Source organism: Tilletiaria anomala (assembly GCF_000711695.1).
Source record: "Tilletiaria anomala UBC 951 chromosome Unknown K437scaffold_17, whole genome shotgun sequence".
Lineage (NCBI taxonomy): Eukaryota > Fungi > Basidiomycota > Exobasidiomycetes > Georgefischeriales > Tilletiariaceae > Tilletiaria > Tilletiaria anomala.
The window spans coordinates 15923-34986 of record NW_013547005.1 but is presented as its reverse complement, the minus strand read 5'-3'; the positions used below and the strand labels follow the sequence as shown (position 1 = coordinate 34986).

Below are 19064 nucleotides of genomic sequence, written 5' to 3'. Positions count from 1 at the left end.
TGAGCGATCACAGGATTGGGGGGGCTACTGCCAGGACAGAGCTGAACATGTATGGTCACGTGATCCTATCCATCTTTCACACCAATCGCCGTAGTCACGCGAACGTGGGCGATTGGGTGTGTAGTGCGACAGGAGTTGCGCTTGCATTGTGCACTAATTGACAGGCTGGCGACTGGGGAAATGGGCTGGAATGAAATGAATTGCAATGAAATGAATTGGATGCTGTTGTATATAGAGATACGCCGGCACGGTTGATCTGATCGGAACTCATCCGATCCCCGCCTCGTCTCCGTCCCCATCCCCGCCATGGCCTCCTTCTTCGCCGCCCGTCTCGGTGGGAGGGGCGCCGGCGCAGGCATGGCAACCGCACAGCAGCATCCACCACCACCAGCAGGAGCAGCATCATGTCGAGACAGCCCAGCCAGCAGCGATGGCGACGACTTGTTTGACGGTGGTAGAGGCAGAGGCAGAGGCGGCAAGGTTGCCGGGCCAACGTGCGCTGCGCCTGCATCAGACAGCGACTCGGCCGCACAGCCCGGCGCGATGGTCACCACACGGTCGCGTGGCCAGCTCGCCCGCCGTCATTCGCTACAGCGCAGCACCAGCATGCACACGCACACGCGCTCCCTCTCTGCGCGCCGCGCTGATGGGCCCGGTAGCCCGGTCGTATATTCATACAAGGGAAAGGGTGACAGACCGCTGCTGGGCGGTATGTACTTCTCCGATCTCATCGTCATCTTCTTTACCTACGCTCTCAACCTCTTCCGCACACTCGGCCTCGCCGAGCTGTGCGACCTCGTCGTCAAGGGACTCGCATTCGCTCGTGCGTCGTCTTTGTGCCCTCACGCCCTGTGCCATCGCACTCTTAGCCGCGCAGAAGCTAACTCACCCACTCCTTCCCTTCTTGCCCTACCCCGCAGTCATCACGCTCCCGACCGAATTCTACGCGCGCTGGGCAGACGGGCAGGCGGCACAGCGCCGTGAGGACGCGTATATGCGCGCCGGCAGGGGCAGATCCTCCGCTTTCCGACGCGCAGCCGGCGCCAGCGCGGCCGCCGCACGTGCAACAAGAGCAGCAGAAGAAGAGGAGCAGAACGAGGAGGGGGACGAAGGGGAAGAGGAGGTGAAGGATGATGACGAGGAGGAGGAGGCAAGCGGCGGCGTATCCGCAGCGCAGCGCATCCACACGCGCCAGCTAAGCTTGCAGCGCAAGCGCGCCGGCCTTGCCGCCGCGATCACCAACGCGGACACAGCCAGCGACAGCGACTCGACCGCCGCCACCGCTACCTTTACGGCGGGTAGCCTGCGCGCTTCCTCCTCGCGCCGCCGCGCTTCCATACGGCTCAGGCCGAGCGCCACCGGCAGCGACAGCGCAGAGACCGCCGATGCATGCGTAGAACCTGTGCCCCCGCGCACACGCGGCCACGTCGCCAGCTGGCTCTCGCAGCAGGTCACCAATGTCGGAGACGCTGCTGGCATACGCCTGCGCCACCCGGAGCAAGCGCAGGAGAGCACTGCTGCTGCTCCCACTTCCAAGGAGCGGGGCGTCGCAGACGCACATGCGAGTACCAGCATCGCAGAAACAGCAGCAGCGGACCGCGATCCGTGCGCCTTCGACGTCCTCCCGCCTGGCAGCTCGCCGCTGCAGCTCTCACCATTCCATCACCTCGTTATCCTGCTCACGCGCTTCGCCTGCGAAAACTTTCCGCACCTCCTCCCCCGCGTTCTCTTTGCCGAGGAGACGGTCGGCCCCCTCGTCCGCTGGCGCACTGGCGGAGGCGCCGCCAGCCTCATTCGCGAGTTTGGCCCGGATGTCCAGAACCCTGGCGATGGTGGTGCTGGTGCTGGTGACGTGGGATGGGAGAGCGAGGAGCATACGGCAGCGTCTGGGGATGGGAACCAGGCCGCTACTGCTGCTGCTGCGGCGGCGTGTACGAAAGTTGCAAAAGGCCGCGAGCGCGCGGAACCTAACGGCTTTCGAGCCTTCTGGATCGGTGGCGACAGCCAGATGCCCCGAGAGCAACGGAGAGCCTCCGAAACCGCGCGCCACGCCACCACTATCCTTTACCTGCACGGCGGCGGCTTCACGCTCGGCAGCGTCGCGTTCTACGCCGAGGCGCTCATTCGCATCCTCGCCAAGGTCTGCTCGACGGAACGCAAAGGCAGTAGCAGCGCCGAGCCAGGCGAAGCGCGCTGCATCGCGGTCGAGTACCGGCTGTCGCCGTCGGCACGCTTTCCTGCGCCGCTCCTTGAGTGCCTGCGTTGCTACGCGCACCTCATCGACGTCGAGCGCATCGATCCGTCCGCGATCGTGCTCGCCGGAGATAGCGCCGGCGCTAACCTGGCCATGAGCATGCTCCTGTGCCTTTCAGGCCAGTACGGTGGCGACGACGCCGGAAGGCGCATAGCCGCCGAGCGCGACTGGGCGCGCCTACCCATGCCTGGCAAGGCCGTCCTCGTCAGCCCGTGGGTCGACCTGCGCCCCAGCCATGCGCACGCTTTTGAGCCGCTGCGTAAGAGCACAGCAGCTACGCCATCGCTATCGCCAGGAGCGGCAGCACAGGCTGCTTCAGTAGCAGGAATGCAGCAGTTGCCATCGCACGCGTCGCGCCGACAGTCTCGCGGCTCGAGCAGCAGCAGCAAGGTCGGCGCAGCAGCAGCAGCATTTTCATCGTCCGCTGGGAGCAAGGCGCAGCAGCAGTCGTCGCAAGAGAAAGCGTCGCGAAGCATCGTCGACCCCCATCGCTGGGATTACGTCTCGCCCGAGGCGCTGCTCCACTTCGCGCAGGTCTACGCGGGCGTCATGCACACGCCACGCCGTGTGCGCGGACCGGTCGGCTGGATTAGCCACCTGTTCCGCGTTGTCGCAGAAGGCTATCCAGACTTGCAGAGCTCCGCGCCGGCTTCGCTGACGCCGAGCAAGGCGACAGCAGACGTATTGGCCAAGCGGCCCGGCAACGCTCCCCGCTCCTCTTCCACTTTGTCATCGTATGGATCGACGTTCATGGACCCGCCAAGGCAGCTCGCAGCGCTCATGAGCCCCCCGCGCCGCTTGGCCAAGGCTGCTTCGCGCGCACTTGACCAACCTATGTTCCTGAAACGCGCAGTCCTCGACGACGGTGACGGCAACCCCGACGATGAACGCGCTCTCGAGAAGGAGCAACAGGCCATGCTCCACCATCAAGGAGGAGCGCGCGACACGCAGCCGCTTTCTGTCGCCTACCTCGGCCTCGACCCGCTGTTCACCGCCAAGGAACGCGAGACGCGCACCGTGCCGAGCAAGCAGCAGCTCTACATGCCCTTTGAGGAAGCCATGGGCGAGGACCCCGGCTGCACGCGCCTAGGCGAGCAGGTCAGCACCGTCGCAAAAGCTGCGACGGAGCTCGACCACAATCCGCTCATCTCGCCTGCCATTGGCGACTGGAGCCGAATCAGACTCAGCAAGGGTGCGCTCGTCGTCTGGGGAGAGCGCGAGGTCATGGCGCAAGACATCGCTCTCTGGGTGCAGAAGGTGCGCCGCGAGTCTGCTAGGCCGGTCCAGGATCGTGATGGCGATGACGATGACAACGACGAAAACGCTGGTGTGTTTTCCGGGCGAAAAGAGCCGCAGCGCCAGCATGATGACCAGTGGATTCATGCGGCGATCGAAAAGGGACCGGCCGGTGTGCATGCATGGCCGCTCGTCTCTATGTACCTGGCAGGCACTGAGCCGGAACGTGAAAAGGGCCTCGACCTGCTCGCTCGCTTCATCGCGCGCAACGATACTGGCTCTCACCTCGGTGGCCAACAGGCAGCGAGCCTGCTCGATCCCATCACAGGCTCTGTCACGCACTCGCCTCCGCAGCCAGGTCCATATTCGCCACTGCATTCGCCTGGCTCGATGCCGTCCGACGCCGGCATGCATGGCGCCGAAGCTGGGCAAGACTATGCTAACGAGCACTTCCTGGACGATGGGAGGATTAATGCGCTAGACCTGGAAGGTATTCCCCATGTCCAATCTTTCCAAGCGTCAGCCTGGAGCGAGACGTCGAGCATGGAGAGCAGCAGTTTCGAGGAGGCATTGCGTATCGATGCGTCGTATGGGCTCGGCATTGACCAAAGCGGCTCTCCGCCGCCACCTCTTCCGCCACGCGATGGACAACGCCGCAACAGCACTTCCTCTGAAGAGATGGGCGTTTCGCCACCACGTACTCCCCAGAGCACTTGGCAACGTGCGCATACTCCCACACACACGGAGGCAGCTCTTACCGGCGATTGCATTACTACTCCGCGCGGCTCAGAAACCTTGCGTATACCCGACAGCACCGCCGTCGCGACCTCGCCTGAGCGCCAGCAACAGTTCTCTCCCGTCTACCTAACGGAGGTCTCACGCGGCCGCAGCACGGCGTCAAGCAGGCCGATCTGGTGGGAATCGCTGCAGAACAACGAGCAGCAACTCCATAACCCGGGCCTTTCGTCTGCAGACACACTTGCTGGCGGAATGCCCGCCGGCCCCTCTACGTTGGGGGCATCGTCATCGTTGCCGTTGGCTTCCGCATCTCTGTCTCCACATTTGTGGGAAGGGCTCTCAGGGGTGAGCACAAAAATGATCTCGATTCGCATCAGGCTGCTGATTGACCTTTCCCTCCTTCGCTTTTATCTCAGCGAGCACGATTCTTCGATGACGAAGAGGATGGCGACGCGGACTCCGCCAACTTGGCACGGTATCTGGCTCCATCTCGGATCATTCCTGTCACAAGCTCATCGGTAGATGCCGGGTTCTATGGCCTCTCTCACTACGACGTGCGCGACAGAGAACCGGAGGGCCTGTCTGACATCACGGAGGAGGACTCCAACATGAGCGCCGGCGCTTCTGCTGTCGGTGGTGGCGCTGCCTCTCCGGTCAGTCGTGAACCGCTACAGGGCTTTGGAGTGGCTGGTGATGCTCTACGCGCGCTCATTTCGGACCGCGAGATGCAGTGGCAGCGGAGCTTGCAGGAGCGCGAACTCTCCGCATCAACGGAAGAAGTTCTCGATATACCGAGCAGCGACAGTGACGCAGAGAGGGTCGGCATAGACGTGCGCGTCCCCGAAGCCAGGGCCTTCTCGCCACCTGTACCGCCGCAGCCGGGTCCCAGCTTGCCTGTGACGCAACGTCGCAGCTCAGACAACGATGTCCCGCATTCCAATGAAGAAGAGCTCACCACCCCGCGCCGGAAAAAACCCAAGGGCGACGTGTGGTGGTGAGCTGACGATCATCATCACACTAAGACAGGAAGAGTATGCAATGTTTGTTGTACAATCTTGTGTGAATAAGAACCTATGGGAGCACTTGCAATTGAACTATGGTACATCTCGAGAGCGAATATCAAAAAGAAATGTCAATCCGCGTAGAAGCCTTTGAACTTTGAGGCCTGGGCCTTGTACAGGTCTTTGCCTTTCTTCTTTCGATGTGCTAGAGCTGTAAGGGAAGCAAGTGTCATTAGCCATTTGGTCCTATTAGACCAGTCGAGAACAATGGCAGTGCACGCACGAGTGACCCGAGATCCCACCTTGATCTCAGCCTCAATCATGTTGGGCTCGCTGGTCGCAGATGCAGAATATGCACCGCTCTGGCGAAGTCCGATGAAGCGAGCTATATCGCTGAGCCTTGCCTTTTGACGCGGAGTGATGCGCAGTGACCCTCGTCGAAGCTCTCTGTCCCACGACTTTAAGGAGAGCGGCTCTTCGTCGAACGCTGTACCATCCTGCGCTTGCTCATCAGCTGAATATTCATCCTCTCCGGCACGATGCAGATTCTTGTCCGAGGCAGCGAAAAGTCCGGCAGAATCGAATGGCGTGACGCCTTTGCCGGACGGTCGTGGAATCCATGTAGGGTAGAAGGTGACCTCGGGCGAGATCAAAGGAGATGTTTCCGAATCCAGCGTTAACCCTGCATAGCCAAGCAAATAGTGCATTTCGGGATCCTGCGATGAAGAGGATATAAAAGAGTAGTCGCGCCGTGGCCAGTCAGTCCATCTTGGGGACTGCGGAAGGTACCTCCGCAAGATGCTCACGCGAGGGAAGTGCATTCCAATCAGGCCTGGTTTTCGTTGGGTACTTAAGCCTAATCGGGAACGGGTATCAGGCCCTTGGTGATGGTGAATCAGCCCGTGCGCGACGGCGAGTGTCTGTCGAACATCTTGCAGCTGTCCGGCTGGTGCGCGGACGAAGATCGATCTCCGCAGAACAGAGCGTGTGCTCATCGAGGACGCTATCGACTCGGACACAAGATTGCTACCCAGATGCGTTGATGTCGTGATGGTGACTACGACGAGATTCGAGAGGCTGGGGGAAATTTGCGAGATCAACGACTTCAACCCGACTTTCGTAGATTTCTGAAACTGGCGCAGCACTGGCGCGTGAGTGTCGGGATTGAGAGACAAGACCGATTTTGATTTGACAGGGACAAAGAAGGAACAAGTGCCGGAGTACTCAATACTGTGAGGCCTCGAGTATTACAACACATTAATTCAAGCTCCTTCTCCTCATCTTATGTGTCAATTAGAATACAGATGTGATGGGCTTTAGGGAACTAAAGAGCAGCGAGCAAACCCGAAGGTACCCTGACTTTGATGGCGCTAAGTCCGACCTGAGCGAACGTCTTGGCTTGACGGTCGTATTGCAGACCCAAGAGGCCGCCGCCACCCAGGCATCTTGGGAGTGAACGTAAGAAGCGAAGGGCGGAGGCAGAGTGTGTCCGTCAGGGATAAGGCATCATTCGGAGAAAGAGAAGGGGCCCGATACTCACTTTGAGACAACAAAATTAACGGCATTGACGCCCGGGGCAAGAAATCTGACAATCTCACTGCCGCCTTGACCGTCCGGCCCATTAGGTGTGAGGAGGTGAGACAGGTATGATCGCACGGTTTCGCAGGTTACTTGCGACTGGATAATGCCGTAGAATTCAGGACGCCGCGCGATGAATGCAATGTTTGCCGAGTCGCCCTTGTCGCCTGAGCGTCCGACCGCGATGCGGATGAGGGGCACGAGCTGGTGCGAGAGTGAGTACGCGCTCTGCGGAGAAGGAATCTCTCTTGCTTCGGCTGTGTATGCCAGCATGTGTGGCGCATTGTCCGGCAATGGCAAGATTGAGGAAGAGGCGTGCAGATTGATCTGTGGAAACGACCGTTTCTGTGCAGAACCTCCACGGTGGTACGCGTGCGAGCCTTGGGTTGCATGCCGGAAGGTCGAATGCGCGCTTTCAGCAGCAACGAGCGTCTTGCATTCGACAGCTTCGCGAGGAATGAGGACGGACTGCGTGCTGAACAGCGGCGAAGGGGCCACTCGTCCGGCGCCAAGTCCCGTGATACCCGGCGCCGTTGATGTCGCTGCCTGCGCCAGCTCCAGAGCCATCCACATCAGCGCTTTCGGATCTTTGTGGCTTGCTGAGATGCGAAGAACCACTTCTCGTGACCCATCTAATCTCGAATGAGCGCTGCAAACAGAGATGATTAAAGGACCCGCTCCAGTCAATTGTGGTCGGCCATGAGCGTTTCGCTTTGTGAGCCGGACGTACCCAAACATGGCCTCGGCACCGACGCACTCAATTCTTGTCTTTTCAAATTCAGCGAATCCGCGCATGTTCATCGCGCGTCCTGCGCGCGTAAGAATTGCACGCCCGAGCATTTCAGCCTTCAACTTGGCCTCTTCTCCTACAATGCAGAGCTCGCCGGATATCTTGTAGCCTTTCGATAGGATTGCAGTGCATTTTAGATGCGATGGCGGTGGCTTGCCCCGTGCTTTTGAGACGCGGACCTGTGCAACGCGTACGAGCCAGTAACAAGCATTCAGTCAAAGCGGTCGATGGAGGCCATGTGCTTTGTAAGCAGAACTCACAAGTTCGCGCTCGACCTGCTTGAGTTCGACCTGGCTCAAGTCCAGTGTAACGTCCGGCAAGATATAATTTTCTGGATCGAGGACCTCGTAGAGCATCTGCTCACCCACGGACAGAACAGATACGATGCCTCCTGTCTCCGGTGGCTTGCTGACGTCAAACACAAGCCCATCTTTGGAGCGCGGGAAGGTGACAATACCGTACTGTCGAACCGTGGGAGTTCTCTCTTCAGTTAGGCGGCTCGAAAGTGCGTTTTTGACCCATACCACGACCTACTCACACCCATGTTGCTCCAGCCCCCACACCCACTGAAAGCACCCTCCTTCCAATCAGTGAAATTTCCGCCGGTAGCTTGCGCACCGCATTCAATGATGTGGCCGGCAAGAGAAGCTGTTGCAAGGCGGTCGTAGTACCGCTGCAGATCCTGCGTCGCACTGTTTCCACAACCGCCGATCTCGTTTGCAGTGTGGGGCCAGTCAAATTCGTGCATGAGCGGCGCAAGCACCAGCGCCGAGTCGGCACAGCGACCCGTAATAATGATCGTTGCACCTCGGTCAAGAGCGGCAGCAATGGGCGCCGCTCCTATGTAAGCATTGAGCGAGAGCAGTGTGTCACTGCCTTTCCCAGCCCCCGGTTTCGGGAGATGCAGGAGGGGTTCGAGAGAAGGACCCGCATCGATGTTAAAATGAGAGAATTGTGTGAAAGAAGATGACCTGTTACAATGGAATAAGAGTCATTGTTTTGAATTTCACCGTAGGAACCTCTCGAATGAGATATTTCAAACGGTCAACTCACGATACAAGCTGTTCCCACTCAGCGTGCAAATCGTCGCCCCACACGGCAGCTACCTTGTGGGCATCAGTACCTTGATCCATACCTTGCCTCTTGACTTCTGTCTCGATAGTATTCTTCAGCCCGACAGGATCGAGGCCGCCAGCATTAATGATCAGCTTGGTCCCGTTGGCTTGCAGGCTAGCGAGTAAGGGGGCGATAACGAGCGGTACGATCTCCTCGATGTAGCCGGGTTTGGCTTTGCCGGCTTTCGCCATCCGTGATCTACGCGCCAGCAGTCCCATCGTCACCTCTGCCAGGTAGTCTGCGACGAGGTAGTGTAAAGGAGGAGAGGGCTGGTGTACCATCTGGAAGGCGGCCTGGGGCGAGTCACCCCAGAAGGCACTGTAGCACCCGATGCGAACTTCTTTGTCCTGCGTCGGCATTTTTTAATCCAAATGCGAACGCTCCAAGACTTCTCTTCGAATTTGATACAACGGTGCAGCTTCGGAGGCAGGTATCGCGGGCGGCGTTCGTGCGAATCGATCCAAGGAAGCACGAATAGGAAGCTGCGTCCTCATATTGACGGTAGCAGATGCTGCCATGGTGGTGTTGCCATAAAGAGATGTTGATGAAAGCTCCGGCGCCGGCGTGTCGATAGACCGGCGGTCCAAAGACTCTGAGTAGATGGTCAGTGAGCTGGTGGGTCTTTCCGGCCGAAAAAGTATTTCTCAGACCAGAGCTAACCCTATTTAAAGCTTTGAGATACGCGGCTGGACTTGATTGGCTTCGAGTTGATCGGGATGGCTGACGCGGCGTTGCTTGTCGAGAAGCATCATCGAAAGGTGGAACCCAGTGAATCAAGTCCACCTGAAGAGAGAGGTATCGTCATCACTCCTGTGTAACCACGACCTTGCTGTCTCCATGAACGCGATACACGCAATACTCGTGCGATAGACTCGAGGAAGATCAGTACCGTGGTCTGGGCCAGTCCTTTCCGTGAAAAAATCCGGCATCATGGTGAGAGCGGAGATCTCGCCTTGAACCCCGTTGCAGGCGCTGACTGACATCTCCCCCTTGCTCTTGTTCGCGGACGTGCCCTGACCTCCATAGTTCCGCAAGTGAGTCCCTTTCGGAAGGGGAGTCTGAATCTGAGAAGATGTTTCGTAGATGCTGAAAGTATGGAACCGGACCATCGACTTACCCCGGTGACATTCCTCTCTAGCACATACGACAGCGACAACACAGTCTGTGAGTGCGGGAGACGCGGTTCTTGACGGCAACAACTATTCCTACCAACTCATTCGCTGATCTTTGCCGATCTCTCCTCATCACCCCCGACTGCAGTCTCGCCGCAAGGGCGTCTACATCAAGTCGAGTACGCGTGCGAAGCCGTCAAACAAGGCTCATGCGTTGTTGGTCTGCGCTCCAAGACACATGCCGTGCTCGTAGCGCTCAAGCGCGCGCCGTCCGAGCTGGCTAGCTATCAGAAGAAGATGCTCAGGATCGACAATCATATCGGTATTGGTTTTGCGGGCCTCACGAGTGACGCAAGGGTGCTGAGGTGAATGGCAGTCTGCTCGACCCTACCGAGATACCTCCAGGCTTACGAGTCCCCTTGGATTTCCGATACCTTCACAGCAACTACATGCGTCAATTAGCGCTTTCCTCGCGCCTTATCTACTCGCGACCCCTTCCCCTCTCCCGCATCATCTCCTCTCTTGCCGACCGAGCGCAGCTTAACACAATGCAGTATGGCAAGCGCCCGTACGGCGTCGGCTTCCTCGTCATTGGCGTCGATGGGACCGGCCCGCACCTATACGAGTTCAGCCCGACGGGTAACTGCTTCGAATACTTTGCGATGAGCCTCGGTGCGCGCAGTCAGAGCAGCAAGACCTATCTTGAGAGACATCTGGACGACATGGATGCTCTCGATCGCGACGCGCTCATCATCAAGGGCCTCCAGGCACTGCGAGAGAGTCTACAGCAAGGCAAGGATGTAAGTTTCGCATCCCAAGGACAATTCTGCTCAGGTTGACGGCGGCGGTAGCAATGTTAACTGATGCGTCGCTCTGTCCACATTCCGCGTGTCTCTCTTTCATGTGCATGCGCACCACATATTCAGCTCGAGCTCGACGCCATCTCCATCGCAGTTGTCGGGCCCGGCGCAGACGCAGACGCTTCTTCGCCCGCCTCGCGAGGCGCCGATAAACTCAGGATCTATGAGGGCAAGGATATCAGGCAGTGGATGGACCAGCTTCCGCCACGGACCGCGCCGGGAGCCACAACTGCGACTGCGGCTGCGCCTTCGAGCACGGCAATTGGTGACGCAGGTGCGGACGCTACAGTGCCAGGTGCGGGCGGAAATGCAACGGACGGCGATGTGCAGATGGATGAGTGAACGATAAACATCAAAGAAGCAATGACGCAGGCAATGCATACAATGTTGCTGTGATGTGAATTGTTTAGTCTACAGAGTGATTTCAAATGCAAATGCGTGTTGGACCTCTTTTCGAGGTGGCCTAAGCGGTGCTAAATGTTGATCATGGCTATGCAGATCATCCAAGCGCATGTTGTTGCGGTTGGTATGGGTCGCGAGGCATTCCACATGAGTGGCCAGCCTCTTTAGGAGCGCCTTCCGGGAAAGCAATGACGTTGCCGTCTGCAGCCTTCCTCCCTTCAGCGAGTCTTGGGTCGTTCCTTCGCTCCTCTGTTTGCACCTCTTCTTCGATATCGGCATCCCAGTCGGCATCATCGATCTCGATGACCCTGCAGTTGCACGCCTCTTGCAGTGGCTCCCAATCATTGTCTTGCAAGTGCTTGACGGCTTTGCGACACGCCTCGAGCACCGCAGATTTGCGCGAGCCTTGCATCGTCTGAGAAAGCATACGCCCGTGCAGGAGGAAACGGCAGTGCGCGCCGGCCTTTGGTGCATCCTTCCACAGCCTCTTGCCGGTGGCTTTGGCTTCAGCATGAAGCGTGCTCATATCGGTGATTTCGAGTCGGAATCCGTGACAGCCGCGAGACCGGATCATGGCGAGGAAGGAAGTCGGATTGCTGGCCGGGAGATCCTGGCGCGAGCAGAACATCTCTAGAAAGGGTTGAACGCGCATTTCGAAGAACTTCTTGCTGCACTCCATATTGAATTCCGAGTCCACGAGCATAGCTCCTAGTAAGCTCTCGACAATGTCGGCACATGCCTTTGGCGGACTCAGATGCTGCCAATACGGTTGTCTCTCCTCCAGCGGCTTCGCCATTTCGGCTTTGCGTAGGTCGGACACCTCCTTGATGTACCTGTCAATGGCGGTGCGAAGCGGCTCTGAACCAAGCGACAGGAACTTCGGGAGCTCGAGTACCTCAGAAAGAGCACCCAAGCCTGTGTTTGCCACCATCAAGCCTTTCAAATTTGTCAGGCTGCCTTCATTGAGATGCGGGTATTTTTTGTAGCAGTATTCGACGACAAGATAATCGAGGAGTGCATCGCCCAGGAACTCCAATCTCTGCGATACGGAATGTAATGTTTGTCAATCTTCGTCCCTGGCGGGCAAGTAGTGTCATCATTCCGTGAAGTACCTCATAGGATGGCAGTACAGAAGCCAGCCGTGAAGAGTGAGTCATGGCCATGAGTGCAAGGTGTGGTCGTTTGAATTTGTAAAGAAGGTGCTCTTCGAGCATCTTGAGGGCCTCTTGTGAGACACGTGCATCCCAATTGTCGTTTGCAATCTCCTCTGAAACTTGTTTTGCATAAATGTCGCTGCTCAAAAAAGTCGTGTGAGGAAACGAAAACAGGGTGTGCTCAATAGTCCGACCTTGATCCTCACCTGTAGTCACCTAGTTCAGACACAGCAGTCGGGAGGACATCCAGGCGCACAGCGGCCTTCAAGGCCCCAGGGAGTCCAGAGCATTCGTAGGCTGCTCCTACCAGTGCCTCGACGACATCAGCGAGGGACTTGTCCGAGAGCATCGTAGGGCGAAATGGGCCCGGGTGGTCCTTTGGGTAGACCTCTTCGACTTGGACCCTGCCTTGGTCTTCACCGGCTGCCTCCTCGTCGCCCTCGTCCATTTCGTTCGCCTCTTTCTTTTGTACCTGCGTGACCATGCACGTGGGATTGCGATGGCTCGCAGGGGCAGTGATCTCCACAAAATTGGGGGGCTGGTAAGTCCGATGATTGAAGGAGTCGCCTTGCATGTATCGCCACAGCTCGAGCTCCTCGCACTTCTTGAGCAATTTTGCGTTTGAAATGATTTCTCTGCGGGCAAGATGAAGCTCCCCTTCGTTAAACGCAGCACTGCTAGCGAAAACGTGACACGTAGCTAGCAGCTTAATACAGGTGTCGCCGATGAATTCGAGACGTTGGTAATCGAAGCCTTGATTCGCCGCTGCAGTCGTAAGAGCTGTCATCATCAGATCTTCGGTGACCACTCTGCCCATGCACGGCGGGAAGACAAGCCTTCTGCACTCGCGAGAAAGAAACGACTGGTCCATGCGAGCAATGACGGACAGTGCAAGCAAAGCTGCCCTGCATGTGCTCGCTCTGAGAGATTGTAAAACACAGAAGTGGCTCATGATGTAGGCTTTTGGGGAGCGAAAGATGACCCGAGACTTCTTGCTCGACATAACCAGCGCATTTTGGAAACGCTCCAATGGTAGCACCTCCAGCATCCTTGTGTCTTCAGTGGGCGCTTCCGGCTTTACGAGGCTGTTTCTGCTGACGACGTCGCGGTAATATTCGAAGAAAGTCATGCCGGCGTTGCCCTCGCGAGTGGACTGTGGCGCCATGCTATGAATGTTGTATTCCTCCGAGACATTGGAGAGCACATAACTGGTGCATTGCCTCTCCTCGAGTCTTTGCGTAATAATACGGTCACTGAGGCGATTCAACGGATCCTCCATGCGGTCTGTTTCACGCAAGAGCACCGGCCGATCGTTGGTACCTTGCTCAATCTGCTCCCAGTCAAGTTCCTGAGTCGACGACATTTCGGACACATTTCTATTCTCTTCCCTTAGAGGTAGAAGATAGAACGGCATCTGATCCGCCTCGCAAGTCCACGGTTTGCGCGAGACCCATGAAATAAGTCTCAAAGTGTACTGTCTCGCCAGGTCAAGCGATGCCTCATCAAACTGAATAGGCTTGCCGCCGAGAATGTCGGGAAAGGGAATACGGTTGCTCTGGTAGAACACGTCAAAGCTGCGTATGCTTGGGAAGGGAGTGTGTAGAACCAGGCACAGCTGCAGGCGAGTTCATGAGAGTCAGAGAATAGCGACAAGCACGAAAATGAACACTCACTGGACACGAGGAGTTGCCTTGAATCGAAGGCATGGGCAAAATCGACGTATATTTGACAATCCCCGATGTCGTTGACAACCCCGGAGGCGCTCTGTATATAAACTGTTCACTGATCTTGCCCATGTACAGCTTCACAGCTACTCGGGTTGCCACGCGCTTTCCGGTCTGGCGCTCACGCTCGAACGGAAGCTCCGTTCCCAATTCTAGGATCGGCTTCGGGAGAAAGTGCTCATTCAGCTCATCGATCTTGCGCAGCTCACGGCACGCTAGAAAGGCCGCCATGCGACGAGCTTGACGCTTTGTGCGAGCAGCCTCGGAAATGAAGGAGCGTAGCTTTGCATTGCCCGGCAGGCGCACCTTGCAGTAGAATCGAGGCATGCCTTGTCCGTCGAGTTCTTGAAAGAACTCATAGTCTGCCCTTTCGATGTCATGAGCATCGCTGCGCAAAGTCGCAACGTAGCGGTCCAAATGAGCTGGAGAGTCTGTTGGGTATAGGCGAGCTCCCGTGGTCGGCTCCTCATCATAAATGCCCGCTTCTTCGACAACTACCTGCCCCTCATCCTCAGGGAACAGCAGTTGCACTGAGGATTGCGGATTTCCTGCCACTGCTGCTTTTTCAGCTAGCTTCATCTTGATGTTTTCATTTTTGGACTTCGCCCTAAGCCACTCGCGTAAATCTCCATCGTCGCTGGCAAGCTGGAGCAAGTCCCGTCGACTTTTCTCGGAGCCTTCCTCGACCATCATCACGAAGCGACTATCGACATGTCTAGCACGCCCCTTGGACTGTACAAAGCTGATCAACCGAAAGACTGGATCTGCCCTCACAACAAGGTTGCACGGTGACACATCTAGGCCCTCTTCGAGAACGCTTGTAGCGACCAAGAGATTCAGTCTCCGCTTGCGGAAACGAGCGAGTACCTCTTCTTGCGACTTGTAATTCATTCCTTCGGCATCTGTGGAATTGTGTCCAACGAGAGCCTCACACTTGACCCATTTGAGCCCTTCGATACGCTTGATGAGCTCGGCGAGAGCGGCAGCAGCTGCACGGCGCTCGACAAAGATGATGCCGTGGAAATTGACGACTGCCATTTCATTCGAGCCAAAGCACTTGAGGACGTCGAGGAGACGTAGCGTTTTTGGCGTGCAATTATCGTGGGTGGGATGGAGCGTGTCGGGAAGCGGAGGCCCCCTGCGCACGATTGAGCCGATCACCCTATGGATGGTAAGGCTATCCATCTGCCTTTGCGCCAGGATGGCCCCTCTGCTTAAGCCAATTTGAGAGTGCATGGCTACCTGTCCGTCATCGTCGTCATCTCTTTGGTCCATGACTGACTGTACTTTGTTGACGAAGTCTTCACTGACCATGTCGATGACTTGCTTCCCGATAGCAGTGTCGTCTCCATCCACATCCGTCTCTTCCACCGTCTGGACAAAGTCAGGGAGCGCAATGTCTTTCTCAGCGCCATGTCTGCTCCTGGCGTAGATTCCGGATCTGCGGCTTCGACCCCGACCCCAGTTGCGAGCGCCAGCCCAGATCAGGTCTGCAGTTAGAGGTCCGAACTCGGCATGGCTGTATGCATAGTATCATCCAATCCGATCAGAAAGATGGTACGCGCCAGTGAGTAAACAAGGACAATACTCACATTTGCATTGCCTTGTTCAAGACCTCTTCAAACTTTTTCAAGCCGTGACAAGTCTGAATGATGACGTCTGTCAACTGACTGATGGGCAAAGCTTCGGCTTTGGGATAGTTGATGACGAAGATCTTCGGTGTGTTGACATAGCTGTCCAGTTCTGCCGCTGTGTCTTCAGACGCTGTCATGATCTTGCAGTCCAGAGTAGCCTCCAGCTGTTTGGCCGCCGACCGAAAGTTCTTGCCAGACTTGTTAGGCGATGCAGACATTCCAAAAATCTTGGGACGATCTTCAGGCTTTGCTCCGCGATACCAATGCATGATGCGTGCATAGTTGTCCTCGCCTCTGCACCACATCGCAACAGTGTCAGCGTCGGTATGTGAGGTAGATTTGCACCGGGTCTCCGACCAACTCACACTGCGTGATGTGCCTCATCGAGTACGATGACATGGAAATCAGTGATTCGAACAAACCCATGAATCAAAGCGTCGAGGACTATGCGAGAAGTCGCAACAATACAGTCGAAGCTAGTCAAGATTTTTTGCCACGCGGCAGGGTTGTTGAGGTCAGCACCAAGCTCTCCAAACAGGCGGGTCGTCTTGAGATTAGTATTCTTCTCAATGACAGCAGCTTGCTGATGAACAAGGTTGACGAGATTGACCAGGAAAATGCAAACCTTCCGCTTGACTCTAGTCCAGGGAACATGATCGTCGCACCTTAGCACAGGCATCGATTCTGCCTTGATAATTCCGACAACCTCGAGGGTGGCATTCCGGCTCTCCCCCTCTGTAGCGGCTTGCTCGAGTGCCTGTACGCGCTTTAGTTCCAAGTCGTGCATATGCTGGATAAGCAAAACTGCGACCAGCGTCTTTCCAGCCCCTGTTTCGAAGCATGCCAGCACGTTCTGCTTCTTTGCGAATCCTACCATCTCTTCCTGCGTGTATGGACCAGGAGCAAGCGCACATCAGCAAGACCACAGGGGCGTTTTTCTTGCTTTGGATACTGACTTGGTATGTCCTCGGCACTAGAATCGCATGTTTGCATTGCGTTTGTCCCACCTCCTGTTGAACTTGGACATCATATCTATCCAAGACTATGGGCGCTTCATTCCGCGCCTTCTCAGTCGCGATCTTGATCTTATTGCGGGAAGCCATGAGCTCCTTCTCTTGTCGAATAAGCAGGCTGGTTGAGAAAGAATTACGGTAGGTGCCGACCGCAAAGCCTTCAAGCTCGTCAACGAGCGCATCACCCTCCAGAATCTCATTAGGTTCCATTTGAGGCATGGCGACTTGGGTGCGTTTTTTGGGAGGTATTCGCCTGACCTTTTCTGTAGCCCCAGCCTTGCTAGTCTCGCTCCAATGGTTGACCGGCGGCGAGGTGCCAGCGGCCACGTTGTGTTCATCCATTTCGCACAAGGACTCTCGGCCATTAAGAATGCGATGCGAACAACCAAGTTGGGTTTATATCCCTATATTTGGGTGCGAGTCCCTCCATACGTCATCATGTCTCCGAAGATCGTCAGGGAGAGCGTTTGCTGAGCGCAATCGCCAAATAAACGCGAGGAATCTGCTGCGAGCTTCAGAGAGAGTGTCCACAGCAAAGGTTCGCGGACGGATGGCCGCAAGTGGCAGAAGCGTTTACTCGGTCGTCCCAGAGGGAAATACCGTTCGATCGGCTCACCTTGTGACTGGCCTCCAGGATTGAAACTACACAGATCTGTTTCGAGTTAGAGTGATCTCGAGCTTGATTATCAATTGATTCTTTGATAGATGGATTGGGCACATACGCATAGGTGAATACCACAGTTATCTCACAATAAGCCAAAATTATTACTATAATTAGAACAGGAGAGAGTTTCCGAACAACCTTTAACTGCCTTGCACCGAATCGGTTCTCGGATTTTACGGACAACTAGAACTACTTGTTCTCTGTTCTTGTCCACTACGGAAAGGGACCACGTGACCATGCCCTGCCGTGGCATCTCCCCCCCTTCCACGCTTCTTGAGATTGGCCTGTTGTGAGTGCTACGGTCGGTGACACTCACTTTCAATCAGAATCTCTGCCTCGATCTCATCAGAATTTCGATAACCCAGCCAGCTGAATATTGTAATGCGGTCTCTGTCATCCATGTGCGATGTAATCAAGTCTGTCAGTCGGCACACTTGAGTCGGTCGGCTTTCGCCTTTCGTCCCTCGAAAGAGTGCAGCTGAAGGTCCCACCTTGGACACCATCACGATCCAATGCAAGTGAAAGGCGCATCGCTGCTGGCATCGCAACGCAACCACCATGCACTCCGCACTCGCCAATAGCGCCAGGCTCGCCAGGCCGTCACATTTATGTCGATCATGTCAATTCCAACGTCGGCTCTCCCAGGCCTCTAGCATCGGGTGCTCCAATGGTCAGGTTGCTCCAAGAAACGCAATCCGTCCCGTGACTTGGACGTACATTCCATATCAAGTGCCCTACGCATTGGGCCTCAAGTTGCAAGAACACTTGGTCCAGAGAAGAGCCGATGCTCGGGCACTCTTACGCGAGGAACCATCAGCATCACCTGCAGCGAAACAATCCCCATCTTCACGGCTGACCGAAGCGACAGAGGTGGCTACCACCGACATATTTCTTCTTCTACAACACTCTCCGGTATTCACCGAAGGACGAAGGGGAGGCGAATATGCTCAGACACCAGAAGAAGAAGCAGCCATTGCGAAGCGGTTTGCGGAAATTGGAGCCGATTATCATGTCACAAAAAGGGGCGGTCTTATCACATTCCACGGACCGGGGCAGCTTGTTGGCTACCCCATCCTCGACCTCAGCGTCATGAATCTTTCAACGAGATGCTACGTCGATAAGATTCAAACTAGCATTTCGAACCTTCTTCATTCCTCGCCATACAATCTTGCGACCGTCCCGCCTCCAGAAGACCACACGGGCGTGTGGGTGGATACTTCACACAAAATTACAAGCATCGGCATCCAGGTGCGACATCGAATCACATCGCACGGCTTTGCGCTGAATGTCGAAGCAGATGTCCTTAAATGGTTCGGGTGGATCGTAGCTTGCGGCATCAAAGGCAAGGGTATGACTTGCATACAAAGAGAGATTGCGTTGCGCGTGCAGCGAGAGGGGGCCACGCGGCCTGACCGCCGTGGAGGGCAGGTCGACGAAGCGCGCAAGTCCGACTTGCCTCACGAGCAAGAATCTCCGAGCTCTCCATTGCCTTCGTCGGCTGGGCTTGCAGTGGCCAGCATCGGTCCTGGCGTCGGTCTCGTTGACACACCCATCACATTGGGGCCAGAGGCAAAGGCGGTCACGGTGGAATCGATTGTTTCGCCGCTGGTGCAGCAATTCGGCCGGACTTGGGGCAGGGAAATGCAGCAAGCGGATAAAAGCATGTTCCACTATGCGGCAGATGCGCGGGGGCTTCTGAGCAAAGTCATTGTGAAAGGCAAAATAGTGCAATAACATGTAATTTTGCGACGAAATCGCGTCTACTTTCGAACCAATAAAAAGGTACCC

The 19064-nt window shown here is 56.3% G+C and overlaps 6 protein-coding genes across 6 annotated transcripts; 3 read left to right on the top strand and 3 right to left on the bottom strand.

Moving 5' to 3' along the window:
- Positions 1–250: 250 nt before the first annotated feature.
- On the top strand, positions 251–5347 carry K437DRAFT_254890 (alpha/beta-hydrolase). The gene is made up of 3 exons (XM_013389185.1): positions 251–823; positions 921–4573; positions 4645–5347. Exons 1-3 carry the CDS (start codon positions 307–309, stop codon positions 5224–5226), a joined length of 4752 nt encoding a protein of 1583 aa, XP_013244639.1. The 5' UTR covers positions 251–306; the 3' UTR covers positions 5227–5347.
- On the bottom strand, positions 5253–6244 carry K437DRAFT_254889 (uncharacterized protein). Its single transcript, XM_013389184.1, has 3 exons — positions 6036–6244; positions 5513–5945; positions 5253–5440 (listed from the first exon to the last, which is right to left on the bottom strand). Exons 1-3 carry the CDS (start codon positions 6048–6050, stop codon positions 5361–5363), a joined length of 528 nt encoding a protein of 175 aa, XP_013244638.1. The 5' UTR covers positions 6051–6244; the 3' UTR covers positions 5253–5360.
- A 251-nt stretch (positions 6245–6495) lies between these two features.
- K437DRAFT_293456 (DUF1446-domain-containing protein) lies at positions 6496–9214 on the bottom strand. The gene is made up of 6 exons (XM_013389183.1): positions 8651–9214; positions 8136–8568; positions 7858–8058; positions 7538–7776; positions 6770–7456; positions 6496–6674 (listed from the first exon to the last, which is right to left on the bottom strand). The coding sequence occupies exons 1-6, from the start codon at positions 9070–9072 to the stop codon at positions 6554–6556; spliced, it is 2103 nt and encodes a 700-aa protein (XP_013244637.1). The 5' UTR covers positions 9073–9214; the 3' UTR covers positions 6496–6553.
- Positions 9215–9484: 270 nt separating this feature from the next.
- K437DRAFT_293455 (putative PRE5-20S proteasome subunit) lies at positions 9485–11130 on the top strand. Its single transcript, XM_013389182.1, has 6 exons — positions 9485–9646; positions 9740–9747; positions 9852–9877; positions 9974–10190; positions 10268–10625; positions 10752–11130. The coding sequence occupies exons 1-6, from the start codon at positions 9644–9646 to the stop codon at positions 11025–11027; spliced, it is 888 nt and encodes a 295-aa protein (XP_013244636.1). The 5' UTR covers positions 9485–9643; the 3' UTR covers positions 11028–11130.
- On the bottom strand, positions 11110–17302 carry K437DRAFT_55250 (uncharacterized protein). Its single transcript, XM_013389181.1, has 8 exons — positions 17229–17302; positions 16556–17114; positions 15965–16482; positions 15558–15893; positions 13915–15484; positions 12448–13856; positions 12200–12380; positions 11110–12126 (listed from the first exon to the last, which is right to left on the bottom strand). Exons 2-8 carry the CDS (start codon positions 16952–16954, stop codon positions 11185–11187), a joined length of 5355 nt encoding a protein of 1784 aa, XP_013244635.1. The 5' UTR covers positions 16955–17114; positions 17229–17302; the 3' UTR covers positions 11110–11184.
- Positions 17303–17615: 313 nt separating this feature from the next.
- Positions 17616–19035, top strand: K437DRAFT_254886 (lipoyltransferase). The gene has a single exon (XM_013389180.1). It carries the CDS (start codon positions 17835–17837, stop codon positions 19008–19010), a length of 1176 nt encoding a protein of 391 aa, XP_013244634.1. The 5' UTR covers positions 17616–17834; the 3' UTR covers positions 19011–19035.
- Positions 19036–19064: the final 29 nt, after the last annotated feature.

Bases quoted from the DNA above. Each gene is read 5' to 3' on its own strand.
- K437DRAFT_55250 (XM_013389181.1), bottom strand. From the start codon at position 16,954: ATGGATGAACACAACGTGGCCGCTGGCACCTCGCCGCCGGTCAACCAT. The intron at 16,483-16,555 runs GTCAGTATCCAA...CCATACACGCAG, and splicing joins TAGTGCCGAGGACATACCAA to GAAGAGATGGTAGGATTCGC. The intron at 15,894-15,964 runs GTGAGTTGGTCG...GATGTGGTGCAG, and splicing joins GATGAGGCACATCACGCAGT to AGGCGAGGACAACTATGCAC.
- K437DRAFT_254890 (XM_013389185.1), top strand. From the start codon at position 307: ATGGCCTCCTTCTTCGCCGCCCGTCTCGGTGGGAGGGGCGCCGGCGCA. The intron at 824-920 runs GTGCGTCGTCTT...CCTACCCCGCAG, and splicing joins CAAGGGACTCGCATTCGCTC to TCATCACGCTCCCGACCGAA. The intron at 4,574-4,644 runs GTGAGCACAAAA...CTTTTATCTCAG, and splicing joins TGTGGGAAGGGCTCTCAGGG to CGAGCACGATTCTTCGATGA.
- K437DRAFT_293455 (XM_013389182.1), top strand. The intron at 10,191-10,267 runs GTGAATGGCAGT...ATACCTTCACAG, and splicing joins AGTGACGCAAGGGTGCTGAG to CAACTACATGCGTCAATTAG. The intron at 10,626-10,751 runs GTAAGTTTCGCA...CCACATATTCAG, and splicing joins GTCTACAGCAAGGCAAGGAT to CTCGAGCTCGACGCCATCTC.
- K437DRAFT_254886 (XM_013389180.1), top strand. From the start codon at position 17,835: ATGCACTCCGCACTCGCCAATAGCGCCAGGCTCGCCAGGCCGTCACAT.
- K437DRAFT_254889 (XM_013389184.1), bottom strand. The intron at 5,441-5,512 runs GTGCGTGCACTG...CTTCCCTTACAG, and splicing joins GGTGGGATCTCGGGTCACTC to CTCTAGCACATCGAAAGAAG.
- K437DRAFT_293456 (XM_013389183.1), bottom strand. From the start codon at position 9,072: ATGCCGACGCAGGACAAAGAAGTTCGCATCGGGTGCTACAGTGCCTTC. The intron at 7,457-7,537 runs GTACGTCCGGCT...CTCTGTTTGCAG, and splicing joins GGTGCCGAGGCCATGTTTGG to CGCTCATTCGAGATTAGATG. The intron at 6,675-6,769 runs GTGAGTATCGGG...TTCACTCCCAAG, and splicing joins GTTAATTTTGTTGTCTCAAA to ATGCCTGGGTGGCGGCGGCC.